Source organism: Myotis nattereri (assembly GCF_964212035.1).
Source record: "Myotis nattereri genome assembly, chromosome: 8".
NCBI classification, from domain to species: domain Eukaryota; kingdom Metazoa; phylum Chordata; class Mammalia; order Chiroptera; family Vespertilionidae; genus Myotis; species Myotis nattereri.
Window position 1 is genome coordinate 33723703 of NC_138083.1, and position 14082 is coordinate 33737784.

At 56.4% G+C, this 14082-nt stretch overlaps 1 protein-coding gene across 3 annotated transcripts in view; it reads left to right on the forward strand.

The window, feature by feature from the left end:
- The window catches only part of HM13 (histocompatibility minor 13), a 39057-nt gene extending 26466 nt beyond the window's left edge, over window positions 1–12591 (forward strand). Inside the window, exons 8-13 of one of the 3 annotated variants that reach the window (XR_013996292.1) lie at window positions 422–505; window positions 3335–3371; window positions 5200–5302; window positions 9375–9460; window positions 11162–11364; window positions 12189–12591. Coding sequence is in view for 2 of the 3 variants with exons in the window: in XM_081096749.1 (XP_080952875.1) it covers window positions 422–505; window positions 3335–3371; window positions 5200–5302; window positions 9375–9460; window positions 11162–11308; window positions 12189–12288 (557 nt within the window). In the remaining variant the exon portion in view is untranslated. The remainder of the gene's footprint in view (window positions 1–421; window positions 506–3334; window positions 3372–5199; window positions 5303–9374; window positions 9461–11161; window positions 11365–12188) is intronic. The other 2 variants (XM_081096749.1, XM_081096750.1) reach the window with 2 other exon arrangements.
- The last annotated feature ends 1491 nt before the right edge of the window (window positions 12592–14082 follow it).

Consider the following 14082-nt stretch of genomic DNA (forward strand, 5'->3'; position numbering starts at 1 on the left):
TTTCTCCCTCAGCAGATGCCGTAAGAGCCCAGAGCCCAGGTTCCCCTGCTTTAGAACAAAACCCCACTGCCACTGCCCTGTCGCAGTGAGACGGAAAGCCTGTCACATCTCAGCACTGCGTGGGCTCTTTTATCTACTTGGCTTAGGGTCAGTCCCATTTAACCAAGGGTTCCATTGCTGTGTAACTCCGTGAGGGCATTAAGCCTTTGACCAGAGGATCCTAGTCTTCCCTGCTCTGACCAGCTGTGGTCTCAGATGAAGACATTGCCCATCAGCCCGTCAGCATCCTCTCGTCCCCACCCCCTCCACCCCCCCACCCCCAACCCAGAATGCAGGTGTGTGAGCTTCCCACAGCAGAGGTGGGCTAGGAGTCAGTGAGCTGGGCCAGCACCAACTCCTCGCCTCCCTGCCTCCCCTACAGTGGTGTTTCCCCAGGACCTGCTGGAGAGGGGCCTCGAAGCAAACAACTTCGCCATGCTGGGACTCGGCGACATCGTCATCCCAGGTGACCGGGCGGGGCAGGGGAGGGCTCCCTGGACCAGGGAGGAACGCTGTGAGACAGACAGCCTTCCCCAGTGGGAAAGAGGAGAAAGGTGATTCAGCCCAGGGCTTGGTGAAGGAATCCTCCCCACACACATGATCGAGCACCAGGCGGGTGCCAGGCCCTGGCTGGGCACTGGAGGGACCTCAGGGCCAAGAGCGTCCTCACTGAGCTGGCTTGGTGGGCAGGTGTCACTCAGGAACTACAGAAATAGGCATGTGTGACAGACTGGCGTGCACGGAAAGGCACATTTCATGACAGTCGTGAAAGAAGCTGACCCATCTCACACCCACACACTGCGCTCCCCTCACCGTGTTTGCAGGCATTACAGAGGCGCTGGGAGGGCTCCGGGCAGCACATGCCTGTGTTGCTAAATGGTTAGAGCATCAGCCCCCCCACTGAAGGGTCGAGGGTTCGATTCCTGGTCAATGGCACGAACCTGGGTTGCAGGTTCAATCCCTGGCCCTAGTCAGGGCACATGTGGGAGGCAACGGATCAATGCGTGTCTCTCTCTCCCTCTCCCTCCCCACCTCCCTTCCCCTCCACTCTAAAAATGGGGGAAATATCCTGGGTGAGGGTTAACAGCAACAAAAAAGAAAGAGACTGTGGGCAAAGCTGAGCTGCCATTCTGAGGGCAGGGGTAGCGGCTAAGGTCTGGATGTGTGTCTACAGATCTGGGCCTGGTGACAGCCAAAGGGCATACTTGTTCTCCTAGTCCCGGGGGGTTAGAAGTATCCCAGTGCTTAATACGAGAAAAGTTTGCAACAAATTAAAAGCCTATTTATTTTCCACTGCGGAGAGTAATAGCAATGCTGGTAACCTGGGATGTACAGGTACTTCTGTGGTGATACTTTCATTCTGTGACACATCTGTCGGCGGGGCAGAGGCTTTCTCTCTCAGGCCAATGAGGAAAGTGAGGGGGCTCCCCTACTTCACACACTAGCCAGCCACAGGGCTGGGGCTGAGCCCAGCTCTGTCTGACAGCAGAATCGGTGACACCGTCAGGGCTGCTGTTAAAACAGTCCTTGCAGCAGTGAGATTGTCACAGCAGCTGCCGTTTGTCAAGCACTCTGCTCCGTGCTTTTCAGACATTGCCTTTGCTGCTCCGGCAGCCCGATGAGATAGAAGGTGTTTTCATTTTACCAATGAAATTGAGGTTCGGGGAGTCTTGCCTATGGCTTGGGAGCATGGGGGGGGCGGCGGTGGTCTTGAACCCAGGTGTCTCCACAACGGGCAGTGCTGTGAGGCAGGGAGACGTCCTCCCCGGGACGAGGCAGCTCCCTTAGAGAACCGAGTCCGGAGCGCACTCAGCTCACGGCAGCGTGGCCCTCACGGGCACCCACACGGACTTCCCCAGTGTCCGTGGTGGTTGTAATCTGGGCGTGCGGCCCGCACGGGAGGGACAGCTGCGTTTCTGTGTGTGCCCACAGATACCTGCCTTTCAGCAGTCTCAGTCACGGGAGCCGATTGTGCCCACAGAGCCCGGTGACAGCCAGAGAACAGGTCGCTGGGTGGTTTTGAGGACCAGATGCAGTAGGAGTAGTGAAAGCTCTTGGCAAAGCTCTGACCCCGGTTCAGTTGGGGAACAGTTACAGAATCCAGCCGCCAGGGGGCACTGAGTTCCCCACTTTGCTTACAGAAAGGCAGCGTTTGCTCTCTACCCACCAACTCCCTACTCACAGTCTACAAATGGGGACCAGCTCATTCCCTCTTTAAAGTTAAGTATATGTTGTCAGTCGGTGCCTCTGATTAACAAAGAATGTTTTGGTTCCTGGGAGGTTGCTCTCAACTAAATGAGATTCAACCCTTGCCCTGTCTGAGCCCGAAGACCCGTCAGGGAGACAGACAGGCTGGTGTGGGGTGTGTTCAGCATGCAGAGGCTGGGCCGTGTGTCCTGGGACTTCAGGGTGTCTGGGCTGGGTTTTAAAGTACAAATGGAAGCTCAGTGGATGGACAGAGCTCCCCATCCTCGCCTGAGTTCCCACGGAGCCTCCCGTGGTCTCCTTGCTTCTCCTCTCCCTGCAGCCGGCGCAGGGCCTTTCTCTGAATATGCTTCGTTGTTCTCCCACTGGGACTCTCCATGTGCTTCCTTGCTCAGCATAGAGACCCAACTCCTCGTGCCCCTGCGCCCTGCATGGCTGGTCTGTCCCCTGCATCTCCTGCTCTGGGCTGCAGCTTTACTGGCTCCTTGACCTCTGCCACAGCCCCTGAGCCTTCTTTCCTCAGGATCTTTGCACATGTTGTTCCCTCTCCCTGCAAATGTCACTTCCTCAAAGAACTCTTCCCCCCACCACCACCCTCCCCTGAGCCTGGGTCTCATCTTGATACACCTTCCCTGGGGCAGGACGCGCCCTCTCACTGTTCTAATCTTGCATCGGCTCTGGTTCTGGGCAAGCAGAGTGTACCCCGTGTCCCCTGGCGGAACTCGGGTGCAGTGGTTTGCTTACCCTCCTGTTGCCTGTGGTGCCTGGTTCTAGCAGCCCTCGGTGAACATTGGGCGGAGGAGCCAGTGTGGCGCAGCACGGAGCTCGAGGTGCCAGGTCCGTGTGGTCCCAGCCAAAGCCAAGTCCTGGGCCTTCTCGTGGTTCTAGGTGGCCTGATGGCAGGGAGACAGGATTTCTGCTTGCAGTTGGCGTATTGGCCACTCCCTGCGTCCCAGTGATCGCTCTGTGACTGGGGACACCAGGCCGGGGACCCAGTTGTGTGTTAGTTCCTCCCTGGCCAAGCCAAAGGGCTCCAGCTCTGACGTGCTGGCTTCCCCGCCACTGCCTAACCCTGGCTTCCTCCCGACAGGAATCTTCATTGCCTTGCTGCTGCGTTTTGACATCAGGTAAGCGCCTTAGGACCCTAACCATCCAGCTCCGTGAGTGAGGGGCCTTCCCCTAGCGGGGTTCTCCACTGCCTTCCAGGAGCCCAGAGACGGGACCTCAGGGGACCAGGCCCTCCACCCCCCCAGCAGCTGGAGCAGTTCTGACTTTATCTGCATTTTGCATTTTGAGGTTCTAAGTGTTCAAAGAACCTGTGACAAAAAAAAAAGTTAAGTATCACAGGCCAAAGGACTTAAACCCAAAGTGCTTTCTCCGGCTGGGACTTTGGCAAGTGGCCTGACCTTTAAAGCTGAGGTTCTTCATCCTTAGGTTAGTGCTGAACAAGATTCTGCCTCAGGATCGCAGATCTGGAGAGCGCTGAGCAGTCTGACCTCGGGAGCTCCCAGGAAGATCTAGCTGCAGTCAGCCCTCGAGTTTCTTATCAGCCTGGGGCAGGTCGCCATGGCCCAGCTGCTCCGGCTGTCCCCACCCTCACCTCCTCAGACTTTTTCAGTCCATTGTAGGAAGGGAGCACAGGGGGAGGAAAGGGCCAGCTTGAGTGACCAGTTAAAGCACAGGGAAGGTCGCGCTTGAGTTAATACTGCCCCTGGCCAGCAGGTGGCATTCAATCACCCAGGGGGGAGCTTGCAGTGTGTGCCCTTAATTTTGAGGTGCTTTATACCCGATATTGCAAAAGCAGTAATTGTGTTAACAGTGGTCATGAGAAACTCAGTACCAGCGCCACTGAAATCCCGTTTGCATGCGAAACTTAACCTTCCCCACTCGCACACATCTGCTGTTTGTGTAGTGCCACCACAGACTTACAGCCAGCCTTTGGAAAGGGCCAGTTTGTAAGTTGGGGCACGTCTATGTCAGCCAGCTACTCTTGGCTGTTCAGAGATGACATAAAGAGAAACCCACAAAAGTCCCTGGACTGATTGCTGGAGACGCACATTCAGCTGCCAGCATCCTCAGATCTCCTAGCCTGGACTTGAGGATAAGCAAGCCCAATAGAGCTGCTTCCAGAGTTTGTGTAACATTCCCAAAGGGAGTCAGTTGCTCCCCAGGCCTCCAAACAGAGTGGCTCTCAATTTACTTGCAGCTCAAGGCTTAGAAGCCGCCAAGGCAAGGAGAGAAGGGGGTCAGAAGTTCTCATTCATTTCGCAGATGTTACCAGGCATTGTCCCAAGTGCTGGTGACACGCAGAGGTCACAAGCTGGCATTGGAAAGGAAAGTCATGTCGTGGCAATGCCAGGCTGCTTGTGATTCAGCTGTTCTGAAGCTGATCTTGGATGAATCACCTCCAGGAAGCCACTGGCATTTTATCTATGCAGGCAGCATCTATTACTCACAACAGGGAACTGAATTATTATGTGCCCTGCACTTAAAATAGCTTTACAGTTTCTCTAAAAGCATGGCCCACCTGTATCAGATTCCCCTGGGTTTTTCAAAATGCTGATTCCAGGACCTTGCCCCAGACCTATTAGATCAGACTCCCTGGTCATTGGACCTAGAACTCTTGTGGTGTGTTTTTTTTACCAGGTTTCCAGGTGATTTTTGTGCTGGCTAGAATCTTAAGCCACTGTCCTAGATTATAGCATTTGATATTCACAACCATCAGGGAGATAGATTGTGGTAGATAGATCCCCATTTTGCAGATGAGAGACTGAGGCTGAGAGAAGGAAAGTGGCTTGTCCAAAGACACAGCTGGAGCAGTTCCAGAGTGTGTGCCCACTTCTGGACTGTCCCAGCCCAGAGCTCCCAGCCACCCCAACGCCTCCAGGGTCTTCCCAGCTCCTCTCTCAGAGGGATGCTGCATCTAACACTCCCTCCTTCCGTCCTTTCCCGAAGCTTGAAGAAGAACACCCACACCTACTTCTACACCAGCTTTGCGGCCTATATCTTCGGCCTGGGCCTTACCATCTTCATCATGCACATCTTTAAGCACGCCCAGGTGAGCAGGGCTGCCCTCAGTGTATCGGGAATGCTTCACGCAGGTAACAGGGCCGTCATAGGGGGCATTTGTTGTATACAGAGGTGGGCGGTACCCATTGCTGTCAGAGCAAGCGTGTCTGATTCTCCACCTTCCACTCGTGGTTCTTGCCTCTGCTTCAGGCAGCACACACATTGGTGGTGAGGAGGAGGAAAAACAGTACCAGCCATGCCTGTTTGCCTTCATCAGAAGGGCAACACCTTCCCCAGAACCTTCCCAGAAGACTTGCCCACATCTCATGGACCAGATCCATGTCACGTGGCCCCAGCTGCAGGGAGTCTGAGAGTGGGTGTGACTCCTCAGCCTCAGTAGCAGGGAGACAGAAGAATGGGGTTGGGGTGCATGTTGGGTGTGTCAGCCCAGTGCCCGCCCTGCCAGATGAGTGATAGGGTATTGGGGGTCCCCTCCCTCACTCCCCAAGCTGGCCAGGCTCTGCCTCTTTGTCCCACCAAAATGGGTACTGAGTTGCCACAGAGTGAACCAGGGTGGGGTGGGGGCTGGAGCCATTGTCAGTGTGCCCTGAAGAGGGGGAGACAATGCAAGCAGACAGAATTGCTCTTTACTGGAAACGGAGCACTTCTGTGTGCCAGGCTCTGCTCGGCACTGCCCGAGGGTCATTGTGAACAGACGAAACGAGTTCTGGTGCCAGGCGGCAAGTATGTGGGGGAGCTGAGATTCAAACCTGTGTCACGGGGACACCAAGCCCAGGCTCTGAGCTGCCGGCTCTGGGAAGGGCAGTGTGGAAAGGAGCTAAGGGAGCCCTGATGGAGGTCTAGAACCCACCAGCTGCGGTTGTGGGACGCCGGCAGGTTGCTGAACTTACTCTTGATGTTCCTCATAGGTGGATAAAAACAAAACAGGGGTAAACAGTAGTAGCCGCCTTGGAGTTGCTTGAAGTTAAATGAGTTAATATGAGTAACGTGCTCAGAATCATGCCTGGCCCACGTTGTACTAGCTGTCATTGCTGTCCCCCGCCTCCCTGGCCCTCCTGGGCACCAGCCAGGAACTTTGTTGAGCAGTTACTCTGTGCCAGGCACTCTAAACCCTTTCTTTCGCTCATTCAGTTGTTTAGTTGTTACAGTATTTAGTGTCTACAGTGTGCGTGAAGTAGGTACTAGTATTGTTATACAGAAGGGCCGCGGCCCTCTGCCCCGTAGGTGAAGAAACCAAGACCCAGTGCAGAGCCATCTCTCATCGCTTCTGCTCTAAACAGCCTCGGGTCAGTGCAAGCTGAGAGTGACCTACACTTGGCAAGGAGGCTGCAGGGAGTGATTGAACCTGGGTTGGGGAAGGAGCTTGGGTGTCTCTTCTGCTCTCAGACCTTCGATTCCAAGCCCAGAGCCATTCCGCCGGCGGCCACCAGGTGGCAGGCTTGCCTTCTGCCTTGGCTAGAGGATTCCATTGGGAGCTCTCACACAGCTGAGCAGAGGCAGGAGACGTGGTCTTCTCTTTGTGGGGGACACTGTAGCCCAGACAGAAAAGACGACTTTCCTGGGTCACACAGCAAGTCAAGCTGGGCCCCAGCTGGAACCCTGGACTTTTGTCCCCTAGGCCCAGGCCTGTACTACTCCCCAGCAGCAGCCCAGCCATTCTCCCCAGTCACCCATGTGGGCATCTCCCTAAAAATCTTGAGAAAGGGATCAGGACGTAAGGGGCCTGTTCTGTGAGGTCTCTCTCTCTCCCAGACACAGGCAGTCCCAATGCCAGCGGTTCCCTAGGTAGGGGTGTCCTCTGCCTATGCCGTCTTCAACCCACTGAACCGCTACCAAAAAGCCACACTAAGCCAGGGGTCTAGACGCCTTCTAGAAAGGCCCTTGGAGATGATCGGTGACCTCATTGTACAGAGAGAGAGGGGTGTGGTTTAGCTGTGGTCACATAGCAAAGCCAAGATTGATGAAAAGCCAGGAGTCCTAACCCCTGCTCACCGCCCTGAGCTGCTTGTACATCTAGCCTCTTCAGCACTGACTATTTGGAGAGGTTCCCTGGTGCCTTGAGAGGAAAGGAAATAGAAGGCTTGTTCTCCTGATAATCTCGAACTCCCTGCCTCCCAAAGGAGCCGCTCCCATCGGCTCTGAGTGCTGCGTTAGCTGCCTCACACGTTCTGGTGTAGACCTTTGTCATTGTGATTTCTATTGCTCTTGGCCCAAAGCCTAGCTCATAGCAGAGACCTGCTACAGTGGGAGAAGCTCAGCTTCCCAGGTTCAAATCCAAGCTCACCCTCTCATAGACACCCCGTGTTAACTTGGGCAAGTCATTGCTTCCGTCTGAACCTCAGTAGCATCGTCTATAAAACTCAGATCCTAATATTTATGGTGTTATTAGATTCAAGGATAATGTAATTGTGAAGTGTGTGTGGTTCGCAGCCCACCCATGAAGGTTGCCAAAAAATGGTCTGAAGGTCAGACTCCCAAGGCTGTGGAGCCCTGTTCTCTGGTGAGGGGCCGGCTTGGCTTTAGAAAGGATGTTCCCTCACCCAGTCATCTCCCAGCACCTCCTAACTGTGAGCATCCAGGAAGACACCATTTGCTTAGTACTTGCCAGGGCCTCTTCTGGGTGCCAGCAGTCCAGCCACGAGCAGGCAGCTGTGGAGATTCCAGGGGTCCCTGAGCGTGTCCAGCAAGAGGACCTGACCATGCGAGGGAAGGCTTCCCCATGGAGGTAACAGCTGAGCTGAGCACTGACGGAGAGATCTAGGCGAAGGGGGAAGAGCAGCAGCTATACACACAGAGGTCCTGAGGCTGGAGAGGATGGTGAGGCCGGGAGTGAGGCCGGTGAGGCCGGAGTGGGGCAGGGCAGGCGGAGGTGCAGAAGGAAGAAGGGAGCACAGCGGGCCATGGGGAGTTGAACAGTAGAATGACATCCAACTTTCAGATGCTGCAGGGGAAAGAATGGCTTTAGTGTCTAGTATGCCCAATACTCAATCCCCGTTTACTGTTTAGACCTCTGAGGCCTCGACTGTCCCCCCTCTCCTCCCAAAGCATCAGCCTTCTATGCCCAGGAGGACACTCACAGGGGAGGAGATGGGCTGGGAGGCCTGAGTCCAGTGTGCACAGTAGGTGTTCCGTGAACAAGGGCTCTTAGAATAATTGCCATCTTCCAAACCCAGGTTCCCCTGGAGTCTCAGTACAGGCCACAGCAGGTGCTCACCCACAACAGCTGTGTCACCATCATCATCTTGTTACTGAAGCAGCGTCTCCTGGAGCATGTGCCCAAAATGCAAACTCCTAGGCCCTGGCCAGTGGCTCAGGTGGTTGGGACGTTGTCCCTGTACTGAAGGGTTGCGGGTTTGATTCCTAGTCAGGGTGCATCCGGGAGGCAACCAAGCAGTGTTTCTCTCTCACATCGATCTTTCTTTCTCTCCCTCTCCTTTCTTCTCTCTCTAAAATCAATAAAAACATATCCTCAAGTGAGGATTTAATTATACATTTTTAAAAATATATTTTATTGATTTTTTACAGAGAGGAAGGGAGAAGAATAGAGAGTTAGAAACATCGATGAGAGAGAAAAAGCAATCAGCTGCCTCCTGCACACTCCCTACTGGGGATGTGCCCGCAACCAAGGTGCATGCCCTTGACCGGAATCGAACCTGGGACCTTTCAGTCCACAGGCCGACGCTCTATCCACTGAGCCAAACCGGTTAGGGCTAATTATACATATTAAATATACTATTTGATTGTTTAATTATATTAATTAAATATTTAATTTCATTAAACCTAGGGAAGGAGGGTCTCTGGAAATAGGACCAACCAAGAGGTTACATGTTTGAACCTAAAATCCTAGGTGACTGGAATGCTGTCAGCCAGGCTCCGGGCACCCTTCGAGCCCTGCGTGCTTGAGTTTCTTTGGGTTTCTTGCCTTCCCTCCTAGGGAGGAGCAGCCCCAGTCCAGGAGTCAGGAGCCCAGATTCAGGCCCAGACACTGACTGGCTCTGTGAACCTGGGCAGTAGCTGTCCCTGTCATGCCAAGGAAAGGGTGCGTGGCCCTGAGAAGGTATCCTGCCCAGCATTGCCTCACAGCCTATATCCTCTTGCAGCCTGCCCTCCTGTACTTGGTCCCCGCCTGCATCGGCTTTCCTGTCCTGGTGGCACTGGCTAAGGGAGAAGTGACAGAGATGTTCAGGTAAGGGGCAGGGAGCAGACGTTTGCACAGGTGCACCTGCAGGCAGCCAGTGGAGCTGTTTGTACACGTCTCCAGGGGAACATTGTTCCCACCACCAGCCCCACCCCTCGCCCTTTCCACCAGCAGGTGGGTGCCTGGCCTGTGGGCACCGCAAGAGCCTTTCTGTGGGCCGGAGCCAGGAGAGGGCAGGCCTCGGGCCTCTCCAGACAGCTCCCACAGCCAAAGGCCAGCTGCTCGTGAGAAGGGACTGGCTGGTGTAGGATTTCCCCCCCGGGCTGCCTCACTGTCAGGAGTCCTGAGTTCCCACGGACTGTGCCGTGCCACCTGTGCTGTGCCACCCTGTGACTCTGGGCATGTCCTTCCCCTCCCCTGGCCTCGGTCGGCACATAGGAGTATTAGGGAGGCTGCCGTGTGGTGGCAAGTACCCCAGATTAGAAGTCAAGTGTCAGTCCCCGTTCAGCCGCCCCTGTAGCTGTCACCCACAGCTAGCTGGGTTCTCTGTCTCAGTCACATCTACACACCAGCCACGCCCATGCACAGCCCCACCCACACCCCCAGGCCTGCGTGACTCCAACAGGTGTCTGCTCCTCAGCACCACTGACCCCGCCTGCCAGGGACCCAGAAATAGCTGCCAGCTGCGATCGGAGCTGCCCACTCGGGCCTTCCACCCAGCTCCACCTGCCAGCCTCTATGTTGTCCCTCGAGCGCCTGCCAGGGCCTTCTGTGCACCTGGCTGCCTCCAAGGGAGCCTGTGACTCACCCCTCCCCCGTACCTGCCCTGCCTAGAAGCCCCAGGCTCCAGCCTGCCTGCTCTTATCTCTTGTTCTGGTAAAGTCTATGGACTCTTGAGACAAGACTGCAGGTGAACTTGGGAACAGATCAGGGTGCTTTGGGGGCAGAGGTGGGACCTGACCTCTGAGCTGAACACCTGCCCTCATCCTCTGGCTCTTGTCCAGTCTCAGCCCCCACCCACCCCTTGGGTAACCTCTCCGGTCCCAGTCCTATTGTACCCTCATGGAGTCAAGCTCTGAACACCCCCAGCTAGAACAGAGGGGGCCCCTTCACTCATTGGACTTGATTTCCCTAAATGTTCCACACAGAGGCATCCAGCCCTCCCTTCCCAGCCCCACCCCACAGGAGGTTCTTAGACTGAGGTGGAAAAGTAGGTGGTCTCTCTCTTCTCTTTCTGTCCAACTCTCTCCCTAATTCTCCGCCTTATCCTTTGTTTTACTTTTCCCTTTATTGTTATGCCCCCCTTTTTTTCATTCATTCATTTACTTTCCAATAGGTAACAAAATTCCCTAACTGAGAGGGACAACACCCTCAATGCCCCAGACACCCCACAGGCCAGCTCTGTCACAGTGTGTCTACCCTCAGACACCCTTGCACCTAAGAGCAAGCACGGGTACGTGTTCCTGCGCAGATGGTGGCATTCTCGGAGCACCTGCATCTTGACTTTTCACCCAGCAGCAGATCTGAGAAATGTTTCCACCAGCCCGTGGACGTCTAGTATCCCCTTGTATCAGTACATCTTTTCTTTTTTATTCTCCAAGTCATAGCGGCTTCTGTCCAGAGAAGCTGAACGTGCAGAGAGGTAAAAGAAAGACACAGTTCTGCTCGCTGCTCCTGGGAAGAGAAGGCTCTGTCCTCTTCTAGTCTTTTCCTCGCCATCTCTCTTTTCTGTCTGTCTGTCTCTCACAGCTACGAGTCCTCAGCGGAAATCCTGCCTCATACCCCGAGGCTCACCCACTTCCCCACCATCTCGGGCTCCCCAGCCAGTCTGGCCGACTCCATGCAGCAGAAGCTAGCTGGCCCTCACCGCCGGCGCCCGCAGAATCCCAGCGCCATGTAATGCCCAGCGGGTGCCCACCTGCCCGCTTCCCCCCACTGCCCCAGGGCCCAAGGTAGGGCAGACACCCCAGCCCCAGTGAGTGGGGTAGGGAGCATTGCCAGGGGCCGGAGGCTGCTCCTCCACAGCCATCAGGCAGTCCCTGCACCCGGCTGTGGGGCCAGGGACCGGGCAGCCCGAACCTCGGTGTCCTCACCGAGAACGCGGGGCTCTGGAGAGAGTGGGTGTCAACACCTCCGTCATACAGTAGTAGATACTGTTACTACTCGCTGTGCGGAATCTTGGGCAAGTCACTTTCTCCTTTCAAAGCCTCTTTCTTCATCTGTAAGTGGGCATATTCCTGCCTCAGGGGGTGATCTAGTGAGGAAATGTGGGCATTGTCCTTGGCATGAACTCAGTTGCTCAATAAGTGGAGCCCATAGTAAGAGTTAAGCCAGGGTATCCGCCTTCGAGAGTGGCGCCTTGCCACTTGCCAGTAGAGCAGCCCTCTGCCCGCTCGCACCCCTGGGGCTGAGTTCTTTGACTTCTGCCATGTGGCCTGGGAGTCAGCCATCTCCCAGAGCCGCATCCTGGCTGCCCCTTTGTTTCCCCACTGTCTCCAGCAGAAGGTTCAAGAAGCTTAAAGTTGGTTCACACAAGCCCAACCACTCCTCCATTTGCCACTGCCCTTGCCACCTCTTGGCACCACTGGGCACTGGAAAGCAGAGCCGCCTGTCTGGGAAGGGCACAGAGCAGGCGGGCCAAGCACCGGAGGAGGCTGGGCAGTGGAGAGAGGGCTGGCATTCCTCGTGAGCCCCGGGTTTTGGGGGGCTGGCGGGGCACAAGGATTCTTCTCTCCCTCACCTCTAAGTGTGTCTTTATTGTTTTGCTTTTTGTCAGTTATGAAGAGTCAAATCCTAAGGATCCAGCAGCTGTGACAGAATCCAAAGAGGGAGCAGAGGCGTCAGCATCAGAGGGGCTGGAGAAGAAGGAGAAATGATGTGCTGTGCCTGACCCTCGAGGGCTGGACCAGGCAGGCGGGGATGGACCAGGCAGGCGCACAGAGCCAGAGGGTGCCCCAAGGAGGGCGGGGCAGCAGGACCCTGCAGTGCCGCCTCTGTGGCCTGGTTCCCCTTCCCCTCCTCTGGCCTTCCTCTGCCCCTCCCTATCACCTGCAGGCAATGGAAGCCCCCAGCGTCCCCTCTGCCCCAGGTGCCAGGTGGGAAAATGGGTCTGATTTTTAGATTTTTGTATCGTGAACTGACTGCCTCACATTAAAAACTCATCCCGTTGCCCACGCAGACCCCTGCGCTCCTAGCATCTTACGGTGGGTCTACTAGCTCTCACTCTCCCACCCAGAAACTGACCTGTAAGCCCCTTCTTGGGGATTGGACTGATGCAAAGTGGGGGGGGGGGGGGAGGCGTGCCCTGACCTCTGGGCCCTCTGCCCCATCCCAGCTGCCTACCCAGTCCTGGCTCCGAACCCCACGGATGCCATGTGGCCAGCAGAGGGGGCCCACGAGCCCTCCTTCCACTAGCCACCCGGTTTTCCTTCCTTGCACTAGGGGGCAGCAAGCAGGATAGACGGGTGCTGGATGTTTCACCTGCCACCCAGCCCATCAGGGAAGTGGAGGGTTGGCACCAGAAGGCTGACCTCACTCAGCAAAAGCACCAGTATCTGTAAAGTGGAGAAATGGGCAGGGCCTCGTGGTCCCCAGGGAAGAGTTGTTTTTTTAATTCTTTTTAAATATATTTTTATCAATTTCAGAGAGGAAGGGAGCAGGAGAGAGAGATAGAAACATCAGTGAGGAAAGAGAATCATTGATTGGCTGCCTCCTGTACGCCACACACTGGAGGTCGAGCCCACAACCTGGGCCTGTGCCCCGACCAGGAAGCAAACCTTGACCTCCTGGTTCATAGGTTGACGCTCAACCACTGAGCCAGGCCGGCCCGGCCAGAACCAGCGTCCCTGGTCCCGGTGTGGACACGGCTTCGTCTGGGAGCCAGGCGCAGCGCTGTCCTTCCTGGGCTCTTCCCAAAATGACTCCTGCAGGGCCAGAGGACCCTGAGTCTTGGAGCGACCTGCTTCCCACAGCGATGCTGGTCACAACACCAGGGCCAGAGCCATTAGAGAAACAGGGCGGGGCTGGGCCCAGCGCCTGAGGGCATCGAGGCCCACGGGCTGCAGCCCCCAGGAACAGGGTCTTCCATGGCCTGCAGGAAACCCGTGGACCCGGCTGCCCGCCTGGGGTGGGGTCACAGAACCCGAGAGGAGGGGGTGCCACTGGGCAGACGCCGTCCCCCAAAGTGCCTGAGCGCAGCGCAGCTCCTCCCCCCCGGGCCTGGTCACCGGCTGGTGTGCTGGGCACCTCTGGGCCGAGGATTCTGTGGACAGAAAAGCCAGGGTGGGAAATCTCGGGCTTGTCCTGGCCAGGGGGTCCCGTTCAGGGGCTCCTCGGACCTCTCCCGACTCCAGCCGCCTCCGGAGGGCGGCCGTGTGGTCCTGGAACAAGGCCCCTCTGAGGGCGGCACAGGGGCAGGCGGCCCAGGCACACAGTGCGGTTGGCTCTGCGGCCCGGGGCCCACAAAGGCCTCATTGAGGCACCGCCGGCCCCCGGCGGAGGCTGAGGTGGCAGTGGCGCCGGGCGCCCGCCGCCTAATGACCATCCTGGCCGGGCCAGATGTTCCACAGACCTCGGCAGCGGCGCCCCGGCCCGCCCGGCCAGCCGGCACCGCAGAGGCCACTCTAATTCCAATTAACCAGCTTCAGCTGAGCAAACAGCGGGCCGCGGTG